We start from the raw sequence: 25,272 nt of genomic DNA, 5'->3' as shown, positions 1-25,272 counted from the left end.
GTGGATCAAATAGGTTTTTCAAAACTGTCCTAAAACAAGAATGGGTGTTGTTTAGTAGTTTTAGGGCAACTTTTATGAAAGGTTTAATCTACTTCAAATGTTGACAACTGTAGTTAAGACTTTGAATGCCACTTTTAGTGGAAGACTTATGCCTTGCAAAGTAACTAGTAAAATGTTTTGTACTTAAATTAATTTAGATATTAGGAATTAGTTATTAAAACTATTCTGTTTATTAAATGTGTTGCAAAATAAAAGTTCTCTCCGGTAAACAGCACCAGAGAAATATTCAAGAAAGAATCAAATTTCACTGTATATAAATTATATAGACCATTCAAATCTGTATTTATATGGAAAATGACTTCTCTCATTTAAATTGGTGCCGTGACCCGTATGGACATGATGTTTAAATGGGTCTAAAACAGTGAAAATTCAATGGATTTCAGGAGCAGCACTATAATATATATTTTAAAGACATTATTTATTGATTTATATAGGAACAGCAAACATTACAGGACAAAATTGAAATGGATCGCATGATGTGGTAAAGGCCTAGTCCCTGAGGCTGATATCGCTACTGTGTTAACCTTCTAGCACACACCCTGACGTCTGCGAAAGGCATTTAGGTGAATGCTGTTAGTTTTGTGCTTTAAACAACTACAAGTGTAGAGGTCATGTATGCTTCAAAAACTTCGATCAAGGTGCCTCAGTTTCAGTAGTTGCAGTAATTACAGACTATTGCAAACAGACATTTAAATGCTTCAATAGGCAAGAAGGGTAACTGTTTGAAGACAAACGTCCACATCTAAGTCTTAAACTAAGGCATGTTACAGTTCTTGAGACTACACTGTGCTACAGTGGTATGATTCGAAAAAGAAAACCGTCCCGCCTCCTACCTGAAGCCCCCCACAAGTAAAGTACAAGATAAAAATAAAAACATTATTGAAATATGAGACATTATATTAGTGATTTAGAATATAAAAACGCACACAGTGGTCACAAATAATATGAGTGCTTAAGGATTACATTGCTGACAAGATCTAGTGTGATGTTCCCATGGTACCATGTCATCACTTCCTCATTTCACCGACCTGCACAAATTAGTTTCCCTTCTTGCTGTCATTCAGCTGAGCTGGAACAAAAGATCCCAAATGAACAAAACACGCAAACACAAATCAAAAGGAGAGTGTTGTCAGTACCATAATCTGGAGAATGGCATTGACTGATGATTAAAACGTCCACTTAAGTGACATTTCTCAGGATTGAGACAATCTGAACAAGATCTGAGGTAGATAGGGTGATGTGATGAATATAAACCCTATTAGATAGAAAATATGGTGAATTTTGTAACCTGGTCGATTGATTTTGTTACGTTTTGCCCTGATATTGCGTTTAAAATCAGTACGATTTTTTTCACGTAAACACTTTGAATGTTTTGCGATTGGATTATCAAAATCTGTACTAGTTATGGGGATTTAAAAAATGAATAAATAAACTGAACATTTGCAGTACACGTTCACCTGAGCTGTACTACCATCCTAAAATAATTGGTCATGTTTTCAAGTTTCTATTGATAAAATTGAATTGGGAATATACATATTTAAAAATAAAAACATCAGTTTATCGACGATGCTATTCTTTAGACGATGCTTTTCTCTTAACCTGCAGTATTTGAATCCCAGAAACTGCGAGAGACAGTTTGTAAATAGCTCTAATAATTATGATGCCCTTTGTATCCTGAGGTTTAAGTGGCAGAAAACACTTTTGATGATGATCAAATACACACGGTGGTCAATAAAATAAAAACTGCACTCAGAATTAGATTACCATGTCCCAGACCCTTCACGGACTCACACAGACTCTTGTGCAGCATCTCTAAAGTCACGAATAGGATATTTTCGCTCCTCAGGTCACGAAATCCCAAAATATCAGGTGACTATGGCTTATAGGTGAAATCGTTAGTTACTGAATGAAGTAAATGAATGATTAGATGATTGTGGTAAGCATCCCTTCGGCCAGCTGAGGGTGGAGCCCCTGACAGTCAATCTCAGTGCACTTTGGAGTTGCCGTTTAAGTGGTTCTTGTGGTTTTTGTGGTGCTTGTTTTGCATCTTGGGCACCTCAGTGCTGTAGAGGCAGTCCAAAAAGCCCTGCGAGACTTCGGCCACCATCGATCGGTCAGGAATGGACTGGGCCATGCCGTAGATGGCTCCCTATAACATAAAGAGTAGAGTTCAAGTGTGTTTATTTATTGACATATCAGCAACTTATGGTTATTTTAAATAGTAGAGTTAGCCAGGGCGGTTTCATAATGGGGTTTCAAATAAGATGTACAGCATAGCTACACTCTGATGATACACAATGATTGTTTTAATTCAATGTTGGATCAAAAATAAGGAAAGCTAATTTTAAAGAAAGCTCATTTTAGTTTTTAGTCATTTTAGGCTTTAAAATATACTTAAACAGTTGGGTTTGTCCATATGTGAAACAAAGTTGGGTTAAAAAAACAACAACAAAATGTTTAAAAGTACACTGGAATGCCAAGATAATGGCTAAATGTATTTTATTTTGCCTGTATATGATTTTTTTTGACTCTCAAAGTGCCAGTAGACGTTGAGGTCCATTTTATGAATGATCAAAGTTTACAGTTTCAGCTAAAAATCTTCTAATTTCAACACCAACAGCCTAGTGGTCACATCATAAAGGCATAAAACCTTTTATTGGGAAAATCTTCTGTAATGTTCTACTAAAGAAATGTCATCTACATGGCAAATGGCATGAGTACAGTTGAATTAACAGACAATGTGATATTTTGGGGGGTGGGGGGGTTAACTTTCCCTTTAAGCCACAATTTTAGGTGAAATTATTTCAATAGGCAACTAACCATTCCTGTGGTCTTCTCTTTCGGATTCTTCATAATAATGGCTACTTCTTTCTTCACGTCACTGATGAACTGCTCCGCTACATCAGGCTGTGTGTGCAGCATTGTGACACAAATATGGATGCTGAAAGAAAGCAAAAAAAAATGGTTATGAACAATAAAATTTTCCATTTCTTCAAAATTTAAAGTCACAATGGACTGCCAATTTTTTCTGATTCTGTACTGTTCTCTGAGGTCCACTTATAGTTTTTACATTAAAAAGCATAATTTTGAAGTAATAGGCTATTTTCTATCCTGTTTGAAGCCCCTCATCAGAATAGACCACTTTAATAGAATTCGGTAACTTGAAAGTAAATGCCCACTGGTATGAATGGCTTTCAAACATTTTCAAAACGTTAGCGTCAATCTTTCTAAAAACCCTGCATCCATTTGTAGCTTGTGTGTCAATGAATCTACAGTAAAATTACGTAAACGAAGGACCAGTTTCTTACTGATGTGGTCTGGAACTTCATTAAAAATAGAGTTCATCCAATCGTTCCCAATATTGGAATAAGAAGAAAGGTAATTTACATACTGTGCTTTCCACAACCTGACTTAGCACATCATCTTGTTGTTTTCAGAGCCTCTTTATCATTTTCTAAGCAGGTTTCTAAGAAGGCCTGCATTTGCGTTTTATTACCTAATGCAATGTGTGTGAATGGAGTTTAACAGACAGTGATGTAGAGTAACCTGCTGAATTTCTGTGGTGTAGTTTAGCCACACTATTACATAATAAATTGGCTCATTCTAGAGACTAAGGTTACAGGATGTTTTTCTAGAACAGTGACTTTATTGGTCAAAAAAATCAAGGGAATTTTGATTTCCAGTTCATGAGTTTAGAGTAAACATCTAAATATGTAAGCCATAAATCTATCAATATTTTTGTACTACATGGTGTTGTATTGATGAATTTGCTTAATAATAAAAAATGTTGGTCAGGTTAGGAACAAAGTACAAACACAATTAGTCGTTTGAAAACATTAGGACACCCTATGAAATTTCAATTGTTCCCATATCATTTGTAAAATAAAACCTTAGATGAACAACAATATACAGCGTTAACAAACATCAAACACTGCTAAACAAATATTTCTTAGTTTGCTGTCAGTTTTATCTTTTCGGTCTTAAATTTTTCAGGTGTGTGTGTGTGAAACTGGGTCATGCAACAAGATAATGATCCTAAGCACACTAGAAAATCTACTACAGAACAGCTGGGGGAAAAAATAATAAATCAAAGTGTTGCAACAATCCAGTCAAAGTCCAGACCTTATCCGGACTAAAATATTGTGGCAAGAGCTGTGCAAAAAAAAAAAAACCCTCTCAGAATGATCTGAGGTAGAATGATACAGAAAATTATGAATTTAAAGGTCCCAATAAATTAAAATGAAGGTTTTTTAGATGTTAGTATTTATATGTTAGTTTTAAGGATATCCATACGCTAGTGTGCTCCAAAACAGTGACAAAATTTACATTTACAAGACATAAACATCCAAAGCTTGCAGTTTGTCACTTCCACCTAAATGGATCACCTCATACTTCAGTTTCTCATCAAACGTCTGACCAATCAAATGCTCTATGTTCGACAAGCCCCACCTCCTTCTAGACGCTTCTCATTTGCTCGTCATTTGTTGTGCTTGAACTCAACCACTCTCACTGGTAGAGCTCTGATGAAAACGAAACATTATTGGCTGTTTTTTTAAAGGGGAGGGGCTACTATATGTCCAAGCCTGTCTTCATGTTTAAATTGAGATTACGTCAAATTTCAAATAAAGTAAATGGCTATTTCAAAGCCCTTCACAGGACTTTTGAGTGATTACCACTAAAAGTGGATCTACAGGGATCTGAATCCTAGGGTGTCACCCAAGCGGCAACCTCCCGCTCTCGCTCGTGAAGCCAATACAAAAGTAAATAAAACTGCAATTCATCGACTCGCCTTTGGGGGCTGGCTTTAGCAACTCGTGATGTTTTCTGACTGCAATTGGCCAAGCTGATAAAAAACATGTTTACAGTCTGGTACAAAAGATGGTTTTGGTGCATTTACAGTAGCTAATATTACCTTTCATGACAACTGTGAGGGGGTGAATTTTTCATAACTCATCCATTTCATTTATATTAAGTTATATCAAGTCTGCATAATTAGGGGCGTTGTCAATTGAGTGACAGCTAAGTCTCGCTGCTCGCTGTCAAGTCACCTCAGCTGACTAGCCACTGATCTCGGCATATAAATCATATTTTTGTGTTGCTTTATGTGGCTTTACACTGTCGATAGCCTTTTAGAATTATTTCCTACAATTATTAGATGATATGGCATGCTGTGTGCACTTAATTGTGCTCACAAACCGTTCAAGTTGCCTCCATTTCCCAGGTGAGTGAAATGATGTACTTATACCATCTCGATAAATGTATTTGTTTACTTAAAATAATTCATCATTTATAATTTTCTTTAGACCTGTAATGCACTCCAGAATCTGACAGATTGATTAGCTGTAGGCTATAAAAAGTCATTTGAAACACTGTCATACAGTGGTTATGCCTGGATGTCATAAACAGCCTTGAATTTACTAACACAGACTGTATTTGAAGTGTTTAGAAGTAATTCTCGTTTTCTTCTGTAGAAAAACATAAGAATAATGTTTAGTGGCTCAATGTATTACAATAGTGTTTTTTTAAAAGACTAAACACATTACTGATATAGTATACAACCAAGCACATCTGGTCAGAACACAAACAAGTCGCAGGTAATGAAGTATTAAGTGTTTCTACCAAAGAAAACCTGTCTAGGTAAAATGCTAGCAGGCGTTTGTAGCTCCGCCTCTTTGCCCTTATTTGGTCACCCCCGGTGGGTGAGATGACATGCGAACAAAATTCGAAAGACCCATCCCCACCCACAAAGTCCAGAATTTGGCTGCAATATAAGCTCGTTTGTCCCATTTTTGACAGTATGCCATCATAAATTGTGAAAATAACCAATAGAAGACGACTTTAAGACAAATTGAATTTCTAATTATTCAACTGGACAAATTCTGACTGAGGAAATGAGCTGGCCAGTTTGTTGTTTGCCTATAGGCTACTGTTTTTCATTTAAAACAAGTTTTAAACAAATTACTAATCGATTTTTTTTAATGATGGATGATAATAAATTTGTATTTTAAAACTAAGCATTTTTTCATCTTTCTTAGTTGAAAATGTGTCATTTAAAATTATAATCTCATTCATAACTTGCAGTTTAAATGCACATTTGTAAATAAACACTTTGTGGTGAAATAGTATGCTAAGCACTTTGACAAAGATGTAGCAAATATTTTTGTTGCATCAAAAAGTGTGGTTATGATCACCATCCGACAAGCTAATCCAGCAAGAATTAGTGCTTAAATGTCCCTAAAATGCAGTATTTCAGGCACATAATTTAATAAAAAAATGAAGTGAATAACTGCAAAAAGGCAGTTTCTCCACTTTTGAGAAAAAAGAACCACCCGTTTAATAGCCTGGCTACGGTTGTTGCTAGTTCAGATATGGTTGCGGCCGGAAATTAATGAGAATTATTTATATTATTTATTAAATTTCGCCATTTATTTTATTAACGTTTACCCCTACCCCAACCCTACACCCAACCGTCACAGTCCTGTAAAAACAGTAGTTTTACTGAGTATTACTTATGCTATATATTAAATTACCCTATAAATTGTATTTTTTAGCAACTACCCCTACCCCAACCGTCACAGTACTGTAAAATTATTAATTATTGTTATATAGTGTCATAAAAAAAACGCTGGTATACGATCTAAACTTTACCACTGGCTACGGGCCTGCAGTGTGAGAGTGTCATGTGATGATGTTCATCTGATGTTTTATCTTCCAAATTTTAAGACCTGCAAAGGCCACATTGTTCTATTATGTCCTGAAAACAAATGAATACATTCAATAGCATGTCTTAACTTTTTCACATGACTGTATATCAAATATCAGTGTACTTTTCTAAACCTGACTAGCTTTCATTCTGCCACATTAGTATGCATTGCACATTTTTAACCATACCTAGATGGAAACTGCAGAGTGTTGAGATTCCAGCCCTTTGAAGTCAGTGCATTTGATAAGCGAAAGATATCAAAATCATTCGAGCCCAGAGCCACCACAGACACCTCAGGATCCCCGAATACAAACACCCCATCTATTTTGCGGATTCTGTGGGAAGACAAGGAGTATTTTTAAATACTGTTCCACTGTGCCATGCCAATCTATATTAACCACAGTTTATATACATTCAAAACAAACAACTTCTCATTTAATGCATTATTACTGACCCCGTTTTGATTTTGCGGGTTGTTTCAACGACTTTCCTAGTGGCGTCAACATATCCTTTCTCACCCATGTGCATCATAGTAGCCCAGCAGGCAGCAATGATGCCTCCGGGCCGAGAGCCTGCCATGGATGGAGAGGCATAAATTCCTCCTTGCCAATCAGGTGCTACAAAATACTGGTAGTGGCGAAACTTCCTGTTGCTGTAGAGCACAACTGAGGAGCCTTTGGGAGCATAACCATACTGTGGGGACATTTTAAAATAGAAACAACATGGTATTTTAACTGCAGTTATTCATTTGAAGATTGTCAGAGCTCTTGTTTTTAAACCCAAGAGACAAAAATCTACAGAAGCTGATTTACAAAAAGGTTTGAGTCATGACTAGAACAATAAAATGCACAAAAGTTAGTGGTCAGTAAGTGTTTTTAGAAGAGATCTTCCCCAGTGACCAAAACATTCAGAATAAAAAAAAGCAATCTCTTAAAATAATACAATAACTGAGTTTTCTGTCACTTTTCTTCAATTTATTGGTGACAATTTACAATGAGGTTTACCTTTTTAACATTAGTTATCTGTGAACTACCTATGAACACGAATTCAATATTCTAAGAATTCGAAATTCTAAGAAAGCATTTATTAATCTGTGTTAAGGTTTACCATTACAAATACTCAGTTGAAATCAGGTTGTACTTGTAATCAGAGCTTAATGCAATATTAACAAGCTCTTTTTATTAACAAAATTTTTTTAAAAATCTGGAAATATTGTAAAATACAAAAACTTAAAAAAATATATATAATATAAAAAAAAAATATATATATATATATATATATATATATATATATAAATATATATATATATATATATATATATATATATATATATATATATATATATATATATATATATATATATATATATATATATATATATATATATATATATAAAATATGCCTTGTATTGCTCAGTGACTACGTTTACATGGACATCAGTAATCAAATTATTTTAATCTGAATAAGACAATAATATGTTTAAGGTGTTTACATGAGTTAGTTTTGGGATGTTCCTTTCATGATCCGTTTTACATGTTATATCTCATAATTCGATTAACGTCACTGCGTCAGCACGCCATCCACGTTTCCTCTGGAGTTCCATGTAATTTCGGGTGTTTCCTTTTTAATTTTTCGGCTTTACTTGCATTTTCATTCAGGAACATTTTATTCATGAGGTATTGGATGAGAGTAGGACTTAAGGATTTGTGGGAGAGTGTTGTTTTAATGGAATTTGTAACCGCACGACAAATGGGAGAAAAAGAAACCTCTACATTTCGTGGTGTATGTGTCTGTGATCCTTTACTGACTCGATTGGTGCAGAGAATGGTGTTAAAAAGCCGCGTGTGCATGAAATATCCTGTCGCAAAATGCGGTGAAAAGTCCTACATGACGGTAATAGTTTGATTAAGGTGTATGTAATGCACTTCAATAATGCGACTAAAATCAACTAAAATGTATGTCTTAATTCAATTTCCATTTAGTTTCATTATGACTTTAATTGGACTAATAAAAAAAAAAAAAAAAAAAAAAAAAAAAAAAAAAAAAAAAAAAAAAAAAAAAAATCGCTGTTTACATGGTAGACTCTTAATCAGAGTATTGTCTTAATCGTATTAAAATCGGATCATTGGTGTCCATGTAAACATACTCAATGTTTCTTCCTTGTTTAAAATGATACAATTTAATATGTCCTTGTGGAGTTAATAAATAAATAAATAAATATATCTGATAAAATAAAACACACATGATAAATAAATCAAATAAAGCAGAGTATTTTATTATTATTATTATTATTTATATACACCTGAAGTCAGAATTATTAGCCTCCCTGTTTATTTTTTCCCCCAAGTTCTGTTTAACAGAGAGATTTTTTTCAACACATTTCTAAACATAATAGTTTTAATAACTCATTTCTAGTAACTGATTTATTTGATCTTTGCCATGATGACAGTAAATGATATTTTACTAGATATTTTTCAAGACACTTCTATACAGCTTAAAGTGACATTTAAAGGCTTAACTAGGTTAATTAGGTTAGCTAGGCAGGATAGGGTAGTTAGGCAAGTTATTGTATAAGCGATGGTTTGTTCTATAGACTATCGAAAAAAAATATTGGGGCTAATAATTCTGACCTTAAAATGGCTATTAAAAAAGTAAAACCTGCTTTTATTCTCGCTGAAATAAAACAAATAAGACTTTCTCCAGAAGAAAAAACATTATCAAACATACTGTGAAAATTTCATTGCTCTGTTAAACATCATTTGGGAAATATTAAAAAATAATAATTCAAAGGGGGGGCTAATAATTCTGACTTCAACTGTATATAATTATTATTATTTATTTATTTTTGCTCACCTTATGTGTATCAGCTGAGATACTAGTCACACCTTTGACCCGGAAATCAAAAGGAGCCAACTTGAAACCTGCTTTTTCCATAAAAACTATCAGGAACCCACCCAAGCATGCATCTACATGGAATGGGATGTTATACTTCACTGCAAGCTAAAAGAAAACCAAAAAGAACAAGAGTCATAGTACTTAATAAACTTAAAAGTAACACATGTGCTGGAATACATGCTCATACTAATAACAAAATACTACCTTTGCCACTTCTTCTACAGGGTCCATGATTCCATGGGGGAAATGAGGAGCTGAACAAACCAGCATTGCTGTGTTTTTAGAGATGGCTCTCCTCATGGCCTGATCAGAAAATCAGTCAAATTAAATAAATGCTATTATTCATAAAGTCACTGATGGATTTAGAAACGCACCCATTTGCGGTCACTAAAGAACACAGCATTACCTTCACATCAACTTTCATGGTCTTCTCGTCCAAAGGTACGTGAATGAGTTTCATCCCAAAGTAATGTGCTGCTTTGTCAAACGCCGCATGGACACTGATTGGTGCAATGCTACAGCAAACAAAACAAACCACAATGATTTGCTTTATACTGTGAGTTTGAAACCAATAACTGACTTTAAGGGGCATTAATTAGTAATGATCTCATCAAGCTAAATAAAACTGTAAATAGTCGTATAAATTGTTTACAGTGTTGGCTGACAACAGACTACAGTAGCATGAGCTCTCAGGCTGAATGTTTGGCCATAGAGATAATACATACATTTCCGGGTGTTTGATGCCACGTTCATGAGCCATGTCTCTGTATGCCTTGCATGCCATTAGGATACTTTCTGTTCCCCCTGAAGTAACCTTTCATGACAAACACACACATAAAAAAATTGGTTGAGTGAACAGCCGTCTAATGAAAGAAAAACATCCGGACAGTTAAGTTACGTTAAGTGCTGCTGTGTGAATGTAAATGTATTTTTAGAAAAGATTCTGAAGCTCGTTGACTCTTAAACTTAATGCACAACTATTGTTGTATCTGTTGTTTTAGGAGAGCATTGAGTTTAAACTTTAAAACTTTAATATAGAGACTGATAATTATGGAATTATTTCCTTATTCTATTTATTTAGCACTTTCGTATCACAAGCCCTTTTCATTTCAGCCCTATAGCTGATTGTGACAGACACTTCTTCTCCCTGTTGTACCATCCCATATTGAACAGTGACCCCAAAACCGAGGTACCAAACTGTGACATTTGTGTACTGTTACACACTTATGTTTTATTCTTTTTCAATTTGTTTTCACTCTTACAGGCATTTATTTAAAATGTAACAATTAATAAGGTTTGATAAATGCGTTTATGAAAACTATGAAAATAATTTGAATATTTAAAATATTTAGCTCACAACAGTATTAATAATGTGCAAACAAAAAATCTCAATATTACTTTGAGAATGATAATTAAAGCATGTTTTGCAAAGCTCGTCCTTGTTCTGTCATCTTGACTGATGCAGGCCTGTCATACAAAAATAAGTGACACTAAAACCACCAGTAGGTGGCGGCATGTCCCCATCTTATAAAAGGATTTATTGAATTCATTTATTCAAATGATTTGTTCAAACTCTCAGATTCATTCTGAAATCAAACGATTCTGAACTATTTTTATTGCCTAATAAAAGAGAATACAGCTTCTAATATGCAGCTCATCCAATTTTAACTACAACGTAGGTTAAAACGGCCATAAAGGGCTGTCAAACTCAATTCCTGGAGGGCCGCAGTTCAGTTTAGTGCACAGTTTAGTTCCAACCCTAATTAAACACACCTAATCAAACTAACTGAGTCCTTCAGGCTTGTTTGAAACCTACAGGTAAGTGTGTTTGGAGCAGGGTTGGAACTAAACTGTGCAGGGCTGCGGCCCTCCAGGAATTGAGTTTGACATCCCTGCATTATGATATATTATTGTCAATGTTAATATTGCACATTGCTATGGGGAACAGGTTTCTATAAAATTGCATTATTCATGCAACTTTGTTACATGAAGAACATTATTTGTTGAGGGAAAACTGTGAGAAGGACTGACTGTGCCACAGGAGTCTGGTCCTCCATTAAAGAGGGCACACGTCATCCGCACCACTTCTGCCTCCATCTTCCTGACTCCAGGGAATATGTCTGGGTGGAGAGGGTTGGTCCAGGCAAACTCACCATACACCTGGAAATCAGACGAACACACAACAAAGTCTTTGATCGAAAGTAAGTGAACATGCACTGTAAGCCACCATTACCCGCCACTATGCCCCTAATAGACTGATTTTACGTGGCCGCCACTTTAAAAGATAAAGCGAGGCTGCAGTGTGAAGAAACTCTGAAGTATCGCCTGGAGTCACACAGTGTACCTGGCTGTATATCTTATCAGTGAAAAGAAATTTCACCACTTTCCAAGTGACCCAAAAGTCGTTGGATGGATAGCTTTCCTGCTAACATTTAAGCACTTTGAGCACATTCTTAAACACCGCTGATTTGCCATTGTGTTCACCAGTGCTCAACAGAAATGACTGTGATTGGCCGTGAGGTCATCAGGTCACCGCACTTCACCGATATTTACCGAGTGCAAACACAGATGAGCAGTACGCTGGTAAATCGACTGATCTTCGTGGCTTTAAAAAGATCCAGTGTCCCTGTACACGTGTTTGCACTCGGTGAACTGATGATCTGCACGGCCAATCACAGTCATTTCTGCCAAGCACAGGTAAACACAATATCAAATCAGCGATGTTTATGAACGCCCTTAAATGTTAGCGGGGAATGGACATTTAAAAGATTTCTGTATCGTGACAACACTATTACAGACAACACGAAGGTGCGCTCTAAACGTTATACACAGGATTGCATTGTATGTAACTCACCGGGTTACATAGGCTGAAGCAGGGAAGCCCCCATGGTGTTTACCTGGTGCCATGAACTGAAGCCTAGGAGGACACTTAAGCTTTATTTATGATTTTGTTTGATGCCTAGTAAGCTTTTACTTAATTAAATTAAACTTAACTGATTTATTTTAAAGTGATGTTTACACCACATCTGCACTTTAAAATCATGACAACAGCTGGAGGTTTGTAGCAACCTTGGTGTTGCAATGTTTACAGTGCTGGTCCTTTACTTCCGGGTTTCTTCTCACCGTAGCCTCGCTTTCATTTTTTTCAAATGGCGGCCGTGTGAAATAAGCGTATACTACATACTAAAACAGAGCAAAAAAAAGTGCTTTTAAAATTTACACTACAAATTTGAAATCAGTAAGGCTGCGTCCGAAACTGCATTTGAATTTAAATGTACTACTCAGCTGTTAGAAAAGTATGTTCTATACAGTATGAATGTGAGCAGTATGAATGGAATTCGGACGTACTACATCCGCCATTTTGTCATGGTCAGGTGACCTAAACCGCATCAGTTGCGTTGCTTCACTCCCATTCCGGGTACTTCTGGCATACTGATTTTCGAATTCGGACATACTACTTGGCTCGCATACTCATTTTAGCGCACTATATAGTATGAAAGTATGCAGTTTCGTACGCAGCCTAAGTATTTTTTGTGTTTATTCAGTAATGCCACATTATATTAATCAAATGTGACAGTAGACATTTATGTTATAAATTATTTCAGATAACTAAAATCTGGGAAAGCAAAAAACAAGATAAACAAGCAATAAAGATATATATTAAAATATAGAAAATAGTTGTGATAAATTAGAATATATTAAATATATGAATTATTTAATAATAGAATATATTAATATTGCATGTTAAGATATTATCTTTCATTATTTTGCTAGTTACCATATCCAACCTATTTTTTTTTTATTTCTATCTCTTCTTTTGTATCTCTTGTTTTTATGAAGTTGTAAAGCACACAAAGTCTTGGAGCCATTTTAAATTTTCTATATAAAGTAAATGTAAAACTTTTATTACTATTATGTGCATCACATGTGTAACACGTGATGCGGTTTCATTTCTGTAAGGGTTTATAGCAAACTCAAAGTGCCTCTGGATTAACCATGAAGTTCTGCATTATAATAGGCCTTCATACCTTCACCAGGAGATCTGTGAGCTTCTCATCCCCCCAGTAAACAGCACCAGAGACTTTGCCTTTCGCCCAGTTCACTTCACCTGCAATCATACACAAAATTGTAAAAAGCATGCAATCAGTGGCATTATACACTAGTAAATACACTGGCACGCCAATGAACTGCGCCCACTCTATGGGGCAAGTTCAGTCTAGAGCGAACATCTAGCTGATTCTTTGATTCATATAGAAAGCCTGTGGGCTCTCCGTCATTAAAACTGATGGGAGCTGGAAGAGGCTGATTGTGACTCACTCAGTGTCTCATACTCCCTGATCTTGTCAAGGAGCTGTTTGTGGGTAAGGCCCTGCGCTGGCAGGAGTTTGGTGTAGCTCATGCCCTCCTTCAGCGTACACAGACTCATCGACATGTCATCCAGAGCTTTGTTGAGCTGATTCTGAATCTGAAGATTGGGAGGAGAAATACATAGAGGTGTCATACAAAAAACTGAATATTTAATCGATGCCAAAAACAATGGGAATTAAAGGGAAATTCATTCAGTTAATTACTGTATTATTAATGCAATACAACTTCCAGAACTAAATAAATGCATCAATTATTATAATTATTAATATTGACTATCAAAGTACCAAAGTTATATGATGAGGATTTCTATGCTGATTTATTAAGTTTTTTTACAATCCTTTAGCGTAATTAAATGATTAAAAAATAAGTAAAAAGGTGTTGAATAAAAAGTTTTGAATAAAAAAAGGTTTAAGGTTAGGTTTTGGATTTGTTTTAGGGGTGAATGCTGAATGTAATTATGAATAATGTTATTATTTTTGTAAATAAATGTAATTCTGAGTTTAAACCACACAAATTGTGGAGATTCAGAATTGAACATTGGAATGGCATTGGGCAAATAGCATTGGGATGCAAGTTTTATCTAATTATCTCTTTATCTGGTTTTATCTCTTACAGTGTGTCAAAGAGGACAACAATCTATGCACGCATAGGACACTACTGCGTCCCGAAGGAAAAACTGGAATCTTTAATTTCTGTGATGTGGCCATGACAGATTCTGTTACATCTCTTGCGTACACAGCTTTCAAAAATGAAGAAATAAAAGAGAGCCAATGATATTGGTGCTGCTAGGTTGAATCGAATGAAGTGTACAATATCAGGTTCTGTCTTTCTTTTTTGGGCTTTCCTAAAACCTAAGGTATACTAGCATCATGCTAACAGCATGGTAAATAAGTTAGAAAAATGGTAATAAAATGCCAACCTTGTTAGAAAAAATACTAGCAACGTGTTAATTCATGATATCCACAAGCTAAGTGTTAGACATGCTGGAAACAACCACGACATGCTAATTCATGGTAACTGCACAAGAAACAGTAACATGTTGATTCGTGCTAAAAACATGCTAATTTATACTAAGAATGAAGTAACCATGGCAGAAGCATCGCAATTAACAGCAATACATGTTAACCACATTCGAAAGCAAGTCAACAGTCAGGAATACTTGCTATATAGCATGATAAAAACATGTTAGCAAACATGCTACCTGAATTTCTCAAAAATGTCAAGCTTTTCAGAAGTTTAAACTTTCACACCTTTGGTTGACGTTCCCATAAAATCAAAACTAACCGGATGATTTTGTTAGCTCACATTGCTAGTTTTGTGGTGAACAATTCATCTGTGCATGTCATTAAGAAAAAAATAGTTTGCCTTTCTAATCTTAAATAAAAATCTGAAAATGCACTTCCTTCTTTCAGTTAAATTGTCAGATTATGTATATTTTAGGAATTGGTTGTGGCTAACATATTTAACAACGCTTCTCCAACTGTCAGTTTTGACAACAAGAAATGGTCAGGGGCAGACTTAACCAATAAGCGAGTCAAGCAGCCGCTTAGGGCCCCAGGGGATTAGGGGACCCCGACCAATGCCTAGAAGCCTCTATTAATCATAAAGCTCTTTTATGAATTTTCAATCATATGTTGTAAAATCTGTCTCTAACCATTAAGGTTTTAATGTTTTACTTCTTTTCAAAACTGGGCGCTCTCATGAATAGTGGAACCTTCCTTTCATACTGCACATGCAAATATTAAAATCTAACCACAAATATGGTTAATTAACTGTACATAGTTAGTGAACTTGTTTTTATTTGTGAATTTATTGTATTTAAATGTTACATTAAGAAGATAAAGGTTGCATTTTAAATTGATTTTTAACATGCAGTTTATTTGTAAAAAAAAAAAAAAAAAAAATCTACAGAGAACAAAATTACTAGAGCAAGAGACTGTTTTGAGTTTCAATACTTGGACCCCATATCTGAAATTGCTTAGAGCCCCCAAATCACTAAGTCTGCCCCTGGAAATGGTGAGGATGAGGTGTCTGTTAGGTTGTAATGACTCTCCTCAAACCCTCTTCCTTATTTTTCTGAATGAAATGCCTACTTTACTACATCCAATCAGCTTGAAGTAGATAAAACAAGCCACGCCCACTGTTTTCTTATTTAATATTCTGTTTCTCTAGGAACTGCATCACAATAAGAAAAAATTATAATAATTTAAAATAAAATGGTCGCAGCTTCCAGTTCATGTGGACTTGATATGTAATATGATTAATCTTGGATTATAATACAAAAACAGCTTTAACAGAATCAACTTTTCCATTATTACAACAGAAAAACTATTTAAGCTCATATGACAAGGCTTTGAGTATTGTGAAAGTTTATATTGTTGCATATTATTCTCTGTAAAGCTACTTTTGATTAATTGCTTAATGGCTTAAAAATGCTTAATTTGCATCTTATGAAGTGATATGGAAATAAAGGCAAGTGGGCATGCTCTCGAGTCATAAGGTTGAGAGCCACAGTTGTAAAAGTTGCAAGGCTTTAATTTGTAATGTTAAGCTGGTTAGTTGCATCCTGGAAAATATTGTAAGGGACAAGACAAAGACATGCTCTGCTCCTTTCAGATTAATGACACAAAGTAAACCCTGATATGATCACAGAGTCATGATGTGAAAGTGTGTTAAAGGCTTAGTTTCCCCTACAGCATGGCAGCTGTGACTTAATCATCAAGTGAGTCAGAAAGAGAAGTCTGAAGGAAGAAAGGGAACTAGTAAACCACTTGATGCTTACTGATGCTCCAATAAATGGGATTTTTCTGATGATTTTGAAGAATTGCTTCTTTACTCTTGACGTCAGACCTAGAAAATATGAACAATGAGCATATTGTGACGAAGACGTGGCATGAAATGTCCTCTTTTCTAAATTTGAGCTACTTAACAAAACTCTGTCTGTTCAATTTCTCATATTCAACTCAGAGTCAACAGAAATGTAGCACATCAGCGCTATGACATGAAAAATGAAATAAAAAGCTTCTTCAGTTCATGTGAAACTATTGTTTCAGGATGATGACTCAACCATAACATGCCACAAATGTATTAAAAATAACAAAGAAACACGGTCTAGGTCAAAATTGGCATCTAAAGCTCATTTTGTTATTGTTCAAGTGGCCTTGACATTTTGCAACTCAATGTTAAGACTTCCTGGCTGATGAATAGCAAAAAAATACAATATCTGTATTTACTTAAAATTTCCTTGTAACATAATGCTGTGTCTCAAGTTGTTTTAAAGTAACAAGGTTGTTTATGACTTAAGATTGCTGGGAAACAATTAACCATTATGTGCACAGAGAATGATGAAAACAAAAACAATGCAACTAAACCTCTTCACTCACTCTTTCTAAAGATCTCTTTAAGGTTATGTAGATAACATTTCTATTTTATTTACATTTTTATTGTTATTTAGGTTGTTTGACTAATTTATAATTTCATTCTGCAAGGATACGTCAGCAAACTAAACAAAAATGGCATTAAATTAATAATTGTTTTAAACAGCTGTACTAAATAAACATTGTCAAATGGATGCTATTCTTTTGAACTATTCTTTGCATCACTTTTTCAACAAAAATGATAAGCAGCACGACACATTTTCAACATTGAAAATAATAATACCCTATCACAATGATTTCGTGCAGCACTAAAGACGGAAATATTAAAATCACCACAATAAAATACACTTTAAAATATATTGAAATAAACTAAACATTACTGTTTTGACTTTACTTTTGATCAATTAAATGCTTCTCTAGTAAGTGCAAAAAGCTTCTTCCAAAAACATTCAACATATATTTTTTTTTAAATAAAAATGTAAACCTGGGACATTTAATATTCCTGAAGCATAATAATAATAATAATAATAATAATAATAATAATAGCTATTATTATTGCTATATTTATTTATACAGTGGCTTTGCATATTTTATTATTTTACATACATTTCAGTATAAGAAGAGAGAGCAAAGCTTCACATAATCTTGAAAATTGAAATATTGATCTTGTGTCATTATTATTACAATAATGTTGTTCTTCAGAGTTGAGCTGCACTGGTTCTTTCTTTGATAACGTCAACATATTAAAATAACTTGTGTAACACTGTAAACCCGAACAATGAATCGTACAAATAAATACGGTTTCCAATGTATTTTTGATCAAGTCAATACAACCACGATGAGCAAAACAGATTGTTAAACATTATTAATTTACTTAATTATTTATTATTATTTATATTTTTTTACAATTTATTACATTATTTCCTTTTTTATATAGTATATACAGTTGAAGTCAGAATTATTAGCTCCCCTTTGAAAATATATATATATATTTTTATATTTCCCAAATGTTGTTGAACAGAGCAAGGAATTTTTCACAGTATGTCAGATAATATTTTTTCTTCTGGAAAAAGTCTTATTTGTTTTATTTCGACTAGAATAAAAGCAGTTTTTAATTTTTTTAAAAAACATTTTAAGGTCAAAATTATTAGCCCCTTTAAGCTATATTTTTTTTGATTGTCTACAGAACAAACCATCGTTATACAATAATTATAATAACCTGCCTAGTTAACCTAATTAACCTAGTTAAGCCTTTAAATGTCACTTTAAGCTGTATAAAAGTGTCTTGAAAAATATCTAGTAAAATATTATTTACTGTCATCATGGCAAAGATAAAATAAATCAGTTATTAGAAATGAGTTATTAAAACTATTATGTTTAGAAATGTGCTGAAAAAAATCTCTCCAGTAAACAGAAATTGGGGAAAAAAATAAACAGAGGGGCTAATAATTCAGGGGGTATAATAATTCTGATTTCAACAGTACTTAGTGTAAACATGACAACATATTTTATTTGTGCCTGATAATCTGATTTTCAAATAATAAAAAAAAAATACAGTAATCAGTAGCACTTACTCTCTTGTTGGAAAAGAAAGTCCTTTAGCCATACTACCCCGAGTGTGGACAGCAAAGTGGCTGCAATGATCTGCCACGGCTCCAGACCAGCACATTGAGAATTCACAAATCTTTGCGCCTCCTCGATGTACAACAGCGCAGTCTCCTTGTACACCTCCAAGGCACTCTAAATAAGAGAAAGAAAGCAATAATTTAACACTCCATCACAACAACTAGACCAACATGTAACCCAATCTCCCTCGAGCTGAAGTAAAACAAAACTCAAAACATAAACAGACTCCAAGAACAGGCTACTTTCCGAGTGACAGCCCCATAAATTGCAGGAGTAAGTACAAACATGTTGGCTACCTAATCCCATATTAGTTTAATGACAGCAAGTAGCAAATAAAAAAACATTTAAAATGAAAATGAATACTTACTATAGCAGACTGAGTCATACTTAATTGTCTCAGGAGCCGCTATAGTCCACTAATGACACTTAAGTAAACTGTAGCGGGAGTGTATCTACTGTAACTTTTAGCAGAGATTAGTAGATGAACTACTTTCACCCATAGAGATATTGCTCCCACTGACCACACCTTTTTCAGAGTATGAGAAACTAGTTATAAAAAGACCCTAAAGCAAACAGCTTAGATTTAAACTTAGATTACTGGGATGTTGGTACAATAAACAATCTCGGATTTTTTTTTAGTTTTTTTTACCAAAATGTCTATAAATGGCTAGTTTGCGCCATTTAAATACCTGTAAAAAAGCATATCTGGTGGACGCATTTCACAATCACTTCTTTTTACAGCACAATGTGGTCCTGCTTGATAACAGCACAGATTGTGCCTCAAGAGCATCGGCATAACAGCACGCAGGAAATATGAGGTCAGCTGACCAAAGTCTTAGCCAACTGTATTCACAAACATGTGCGCTCACAGTGATCTACGATGAACAAGCTTCTCATGTACTCTTCAAAAGATTAGGTTTGAGAGCTATAACTGGTATTTTGATTGCTTTGAAGATGTAAAAATGCTAGGTGCGTTACAACAAGGGTCTAAAATTAAAGTTCAACGAAAAAATAGAAATCATGACATCATTTTTTATACCATCTACATTGTAAAACACATCTCATCACCTTAAATGTTATAGTTGAATGAAATTCACTTTTCTAGTCATCTTACATCAATCAAACTGACTAAATATATTGTTAAACTTAAATTTAGCTGAATTCTGATTAACTTATTAAAATAAGCAACATAAAATATTGAATATTAAAAAGCGTATTTAATCCAAGCCTGCATGAGCTTCTTTCTTTTGCAGATCACATCAGAACATATTTTGAAAAGTGACGGTGTAGTACCTCTTCGAATACCATCATATAAGCCATTTATTAATTAATAATATTATTATTAATTATTAATTTATTAATTTAATTTATTAAAGTCATACAGTTACCAATATTATTAAAAATACGTGGCACACACTTGGTTAAAATAGCTTGATTAAATTATGAGCAAATGGACATTTTTAGGTATTTTTGTTGCTTGCTGATCATTTATTTTGTGCTAATAATTAACCGTCATTTAAATAATTGCAATGAACAAATCTAATTGTCTGTGGTGCTCATAACACTTGCAATGTAACCTTTTTAGTATTTTTTTGTGCAATTTTATTTTGTGCAAATAATTAAAGGGATAGTTCACCACAAAAATGTACATTTCCTGACCATTTATTTACACTCAAGTGGTTTTAAACCTTTATGGATTTCCTTCTTCTTTTGAACACCAAACAAGAAATTCTGAAGAGTATTGGAAAACACCAGCCAATGAAATCCATAGAAGGGTAAAAAAACATCACGGAAGTCAGGCTGCTTGACAACATTTCTCAGAATCACTTGCTTTGCATTTTAACAGAAGATATATCTTATATCCTCCTGAGACCCGAAGAAAATTTTATTCTTTTTTTTCTGTGATTTCCTACATTCTTTGGGTTAAAAATTTACATTTTGAAGTATTTGAATGCAAAAAATACAGTAAAAAAATACTAATAATAATAATTGTTGTTGTTGTTTTTGTGAAATAGGGCTGTGTGATGTTGAAAAAAACATCTGAAACTGAAATATTTAGTTTTTCTGCGATATATATTGTATAATTTCACAAGATGACTATTTCGAAACAATTCAGAATTTAACATTAACTGGGAGGATTTTGTAGGGGAGTGCATCTGCATAAAATATACACAATTATACAAAAAACTACAAAATAAAACAAATTAAAGCACAGATGAAAACAAAAGAACAAAGATAAAAATTTATTTTTATTTTTTTTTTGCTGGAGTCTAACAGTATTGAGGAACAGAAATTCAATTATCAAATGTAAAAGAACACTGTATGGTCTTCATTGTGTAATTAAACACATATTCTTTGTTAAAGATGCAAGCTTTAGAATTTCTTGTGTCCAAATGGTTTAAATTGGCTTGAAACTGTACATTCACATGCCTTAAAATCGTATCTTAATAAAAATCTTTCACACTATTAGATTCCAGTTAAACATGACTCTACAATTCATATGTTCTGAAATATGATTCCTGGTTAGTTATAATCCCAAAGTTGACACTGCAGATCCTGTGATGAGACAATTACAGATTAACACATTGTAATATTGATAAGGAAATTATATACCGAGCAGCCTTATTGTAAAATAACAAATAAAAACAAATATGCATGTAATAATAACTGCAATCATTTCCCAATTTATTCTGCTTCGTTATTTTAAATGTAGCACAATAAATAAGACACAATTAGACTACTCTACAAATTGAACAACTATTCATTTTCAGCCACTTGGTTAAGCAGATAATGAACGAATCAGGCAGGAGTTGAATGGAGTTCTAAGTCCATGACAAGCTCTCCGACAGGTTTAGCAGGGTTTGCCAAAAACAGTGGATTGAGAGGAGCAGGTAAACAGGTCATGTGAGTGAGCAACTGAAACTTTGACCAGGACCGAGGTGCATCACGATTCAAAAAACAGTGTGAAATGTGGAAACTAGACTGCACTTTCAAAGTCTTTAAAGACAGCATCCCTATCAGGGTTATGTAACACGACATACAGGCAACTTCTCAGTACATAATGTGCCATAAAATCCAGAGATTGTGTTATCTTCTAAAAGGGGTAAAAGGCAAAAAGTGATGAAGAGATGTGCACGTTTGCTGTTATACAACACATCTCCTGAATATGACAGACACCGTAATATGACTGCTGGTTGAGGAATACGTGAGAAACACAAGCAGTGCATTTAAAGGCCTAAGATGTCACTTGGAACCCTGTGCTTGCAATTGCACGCTCTCCAGCTAAGCTTTAATTGTTTGCTCATTGTTGAGTCGAAGCTCATGTTACCAACAGAATTGTTCCAGTGTTTTGTTTAAAGGTGGTCAGATAGAAAGTACTACAGCAGCTCAACGCATCTTTCGTACAATTCGAGACCTTCAGTAATGCATCTTTTGTTAAATAAATTGTTTAGTAGATAAAAGTTTGGCATACACAACAAACAATGTGTATATTTGCTACTAAAAGTGTTGGATATGCTAGTTCATGTATATGCCCATATATACTACACTCCTAAAAATAAAGGTGGGCTACTTTACTGGCATTAAGGGTTCCATGAAGAACCTTAAACATATATTTCCATTGCACAAATGTTTTTTTATGGTGAAAAAGTGTTTCTTAGAGTTTTAGAATGTTTGTCATTCTAAAAAATCTTGTTCTTTTAAGCATTGCTGTCAGCAATATTCTTTGGGACACCAACAAAGTCCACCAATTGAATCAGTGAATCACTACTTCTGCTCCCAGACAATGATATGGAACACTAAAATATGAAAATTGGCGGTGCATTTAAAAAAGTGATGTTCTTTATCTGCATTTTTGCCTTGTTTTTTCAGTTCAAAGTTCTACGGATTCCTAAACCAAGATACATACAGAAAGCAACTCACACGAATATGTTGTTTCTGCAAGTCGACTCAAAAAAATCAATTTTTGACTTTTTTTTGACAGATACTTGTTCGTTTAAAAGCATGCACTAAATTTAGGTCATCATTTCTGTATTTTGCATCTTTGCATTCTGTCTTTAATACTTTTTCCTCTGATTTAAGAATTTTAGGGCCTTAAATTACAGAAGGGTCAATTAAAAGTTTTTAGGTCTCCAGAAACCCTGTATTCTGTATTCAACTATTCAGAAGTGACAGTAAAAGACAAGGTTCCGAAAATATTTATATTTCAAATAAGTTCTTTTGAACTGACACTTTATTAACGTTTCCTAAAACAACATTTACAAAAAAAAAAAAAATACTAAGCTGCATAACTGTTCAAGAATATTGATATAATAACAATAGTCAAATATTTCTTGAACACAACACACTGGAATAATTTCTGAAGGATCATGTGACACTGAAGCCTGTAGTAATGATGTTGAAAATTCAACTTTGTTGTCAAACAAATGTAAATTACATTTAAAAAGTGTATTAAAATATTTAAAACAAATAAGTAATTTTAAACTGTACTATTGTTACTAATTTACTGCTCTTTAATCCAGTAAATGTCAACCAACATTTAAACATCAACTAAGGTTGAAAGTTAAAAAGAAAAAAAAAAAACAATATATGCTTTAGAGTACCATGAAAGATTTAAAGCCCTATATATCTGTAATGACATCAGTAGCAAATAAATGATGTCAGAACTGTATTTTCAATTAAATGGTCCCATTAATAGAGCCCATTACACAGCATATCACATGAGCATCAGTCTAGCCAAAAAACATGCTCAACAGATGCTGCTGGACAGCAGTCAAAACAGATCTGCCCTCATTGTACGCTGCCTTGTTAAGAATAGCACTTCCTCTGTATCTGAGTCAGTCTCAGGAAGTCTTCTGATGAACAGACACAATGAAGCACTAAATTTCCCTCTCTGCACCTGGATTTTGCACACAGCCTAATGACTATTACACACACAAAAATAGAAGTTATAACAGTTCACATCATTAAAATGCACCTGATGTGTGTCTCATTTACACTGCAGAACACTCACAAAAATTAGCCAAGGATTTATTTTAGCAAAATATAGTGAGCATAATTTGTTGGTAAATTTATCACCATTCATATAATCACAATTACAGTCTAAAATACCATGATTAAACTTTACTTAGTTAAGCAAAACAATGGTTCATGTGTGTTTACCATAATTTACTTTGTTTACTTTTACTTTCTTTAGAGAGAGAGAGAGAGAGAGAGAGAGAGAGAGAGAGAGTCATACACAAAATCTTACATGATAATAACCATCTATTTATTTCAGTGTAACATTTCTGCTATCTCTCTCTCTCTCTCTCTCTCTCTCTCTCTCTCTAATAAATTACAATTTACATGAAACATAATCTTTCTACAAAACAAGATAAATTATTTCCACCAATGAACGTGACAACATGTTATATCAGATCAAAATGTCACTTATAGCTCAGACACACTGAAACAATGTGACAGGCTCTACGCTGTAAATAAATATGGCGAGAAAATATACAGAGAAAAAGTTACTTAACATAATGAACCAGAAGAAGCTTTCTTTGTGACAGACTTACATCATGTTTAGACAACTGAAACAGACTATTTTTAAAGCACAGCTGATTTATTGACATGATGCTCACTTACCCAGTAGTCCATTTTGTTTGCCAAGGTTACACTCTGTCTGAAAAAGACGCTATTTCAACTGCTCGGGGGGCAACGAGGAGGACTGCCTGAAAGATCTTTGTTTGGCTTGTTTTGAGAGCGAATTCCCCGTTGCATGACACAACCAGAGACGCAAGCTTATATCAGGAAGTGCCGTGTGAGTGAAAGGAGAAGCTATTTGCTTTCAGACGTGACGCCACGTTCGCTGATTCATACACTGGGTGGGTCCTTCGCAACAGTGAGTAGTCCAGCGCATACGCTATAAGAATCTGCGAAAGACAAATCCTCGTGACGATTTGCAGATTCGCCACGGTTTATGTGATTTTTTTTTATTATAACGAGACTATATTTTACAGTCGCCGCAGAAATGCTTTAGATATAATAATCATCAAATTAATTGTCTATACATCAATGCTGATTATATTATCATCATTTGTATAAATGTATTAATATATTTAGTTACATTTTATTCTCTGTTTTTAAATAATTGTTATCTATAATAAATGTTGCTGTAGTCTTTGGTCCTGTCGTTTCATTATTTTAGGTGATTTGTGTATTTTAATAATTACATTCAAAGGAACAGTTCGCCCAATGGTACAT

General features: G+C 34.0%; 1 protein-coding gene across 2 annotated transcripts; it reads right to left on the bottom strand.

Annotated features, from left to right (window-relative positions):
• Positions 1 to 459: 459 nt before the first annotated feature.
• Positions 460 to 24,829, bottom strand: sgpl1 (sphingosine-1-phosphate lyase 1). Of its 2 annotated transcripts, none has more exons than XM_056470301.1 (14): positions 24,655 to 24,829; positions 18,978 to 19,143; positions 16,809 to 16,876; positions 13,976 to 14,123; positions 13,687 to 13,766; positions 11,690 to 11,818; positions 10,384 to 10,472; positions 10,065 to 10,173; positions 9,863 to 9,961; positions 9,617 to 9,763; positions 7,218 to 7,456; positions 6,952 to 7,098; positions 2,881 to 3,001; positions 460 to 2,209 (listed from the first exon to the last, which is right to left on the bottom strand). In XM_056470301.1, the coding sequence occupies exons 1-14, from the start codon at positions 24,664 to 24,666 to the stop codon at positions 2,045 to 2,047; spliced, it is 1,719 nt and encodes a 572-aa protein (XP_056326276.1). In that variant the 5' UTR covers positions 24,667 to 24,829; the 3' UTR covers positions 460 to 2,044. The 2 variants fall into 2 exon arrangements, with proteins under 2 accessions (XP_056326276.1, XP_056326275.1); XM_056470300.1 differs by lacking the exon at positions 24,655 to 24,829 and adding an exon at positions 19,397 to 19,506.
• Positions 24,830 to 25,272: the final 443 nt, after the last annotated feature.

This window comes from Danio aesculapii, chromosome 13 (assembly GCF_903798145.1).
Source record: "Danio aesculapii chromosome 13, fDanAes4.1, whole genome shotgun sequence".
NCBI lineage: Eukaryota > Metazoa > Chordata > Actinopteri > Cypriniformes > Danionidae > Danio > Danio aesculapii.
This window is presented reverse-complemented; position numbering and strand designations above follow the sequence as displayed.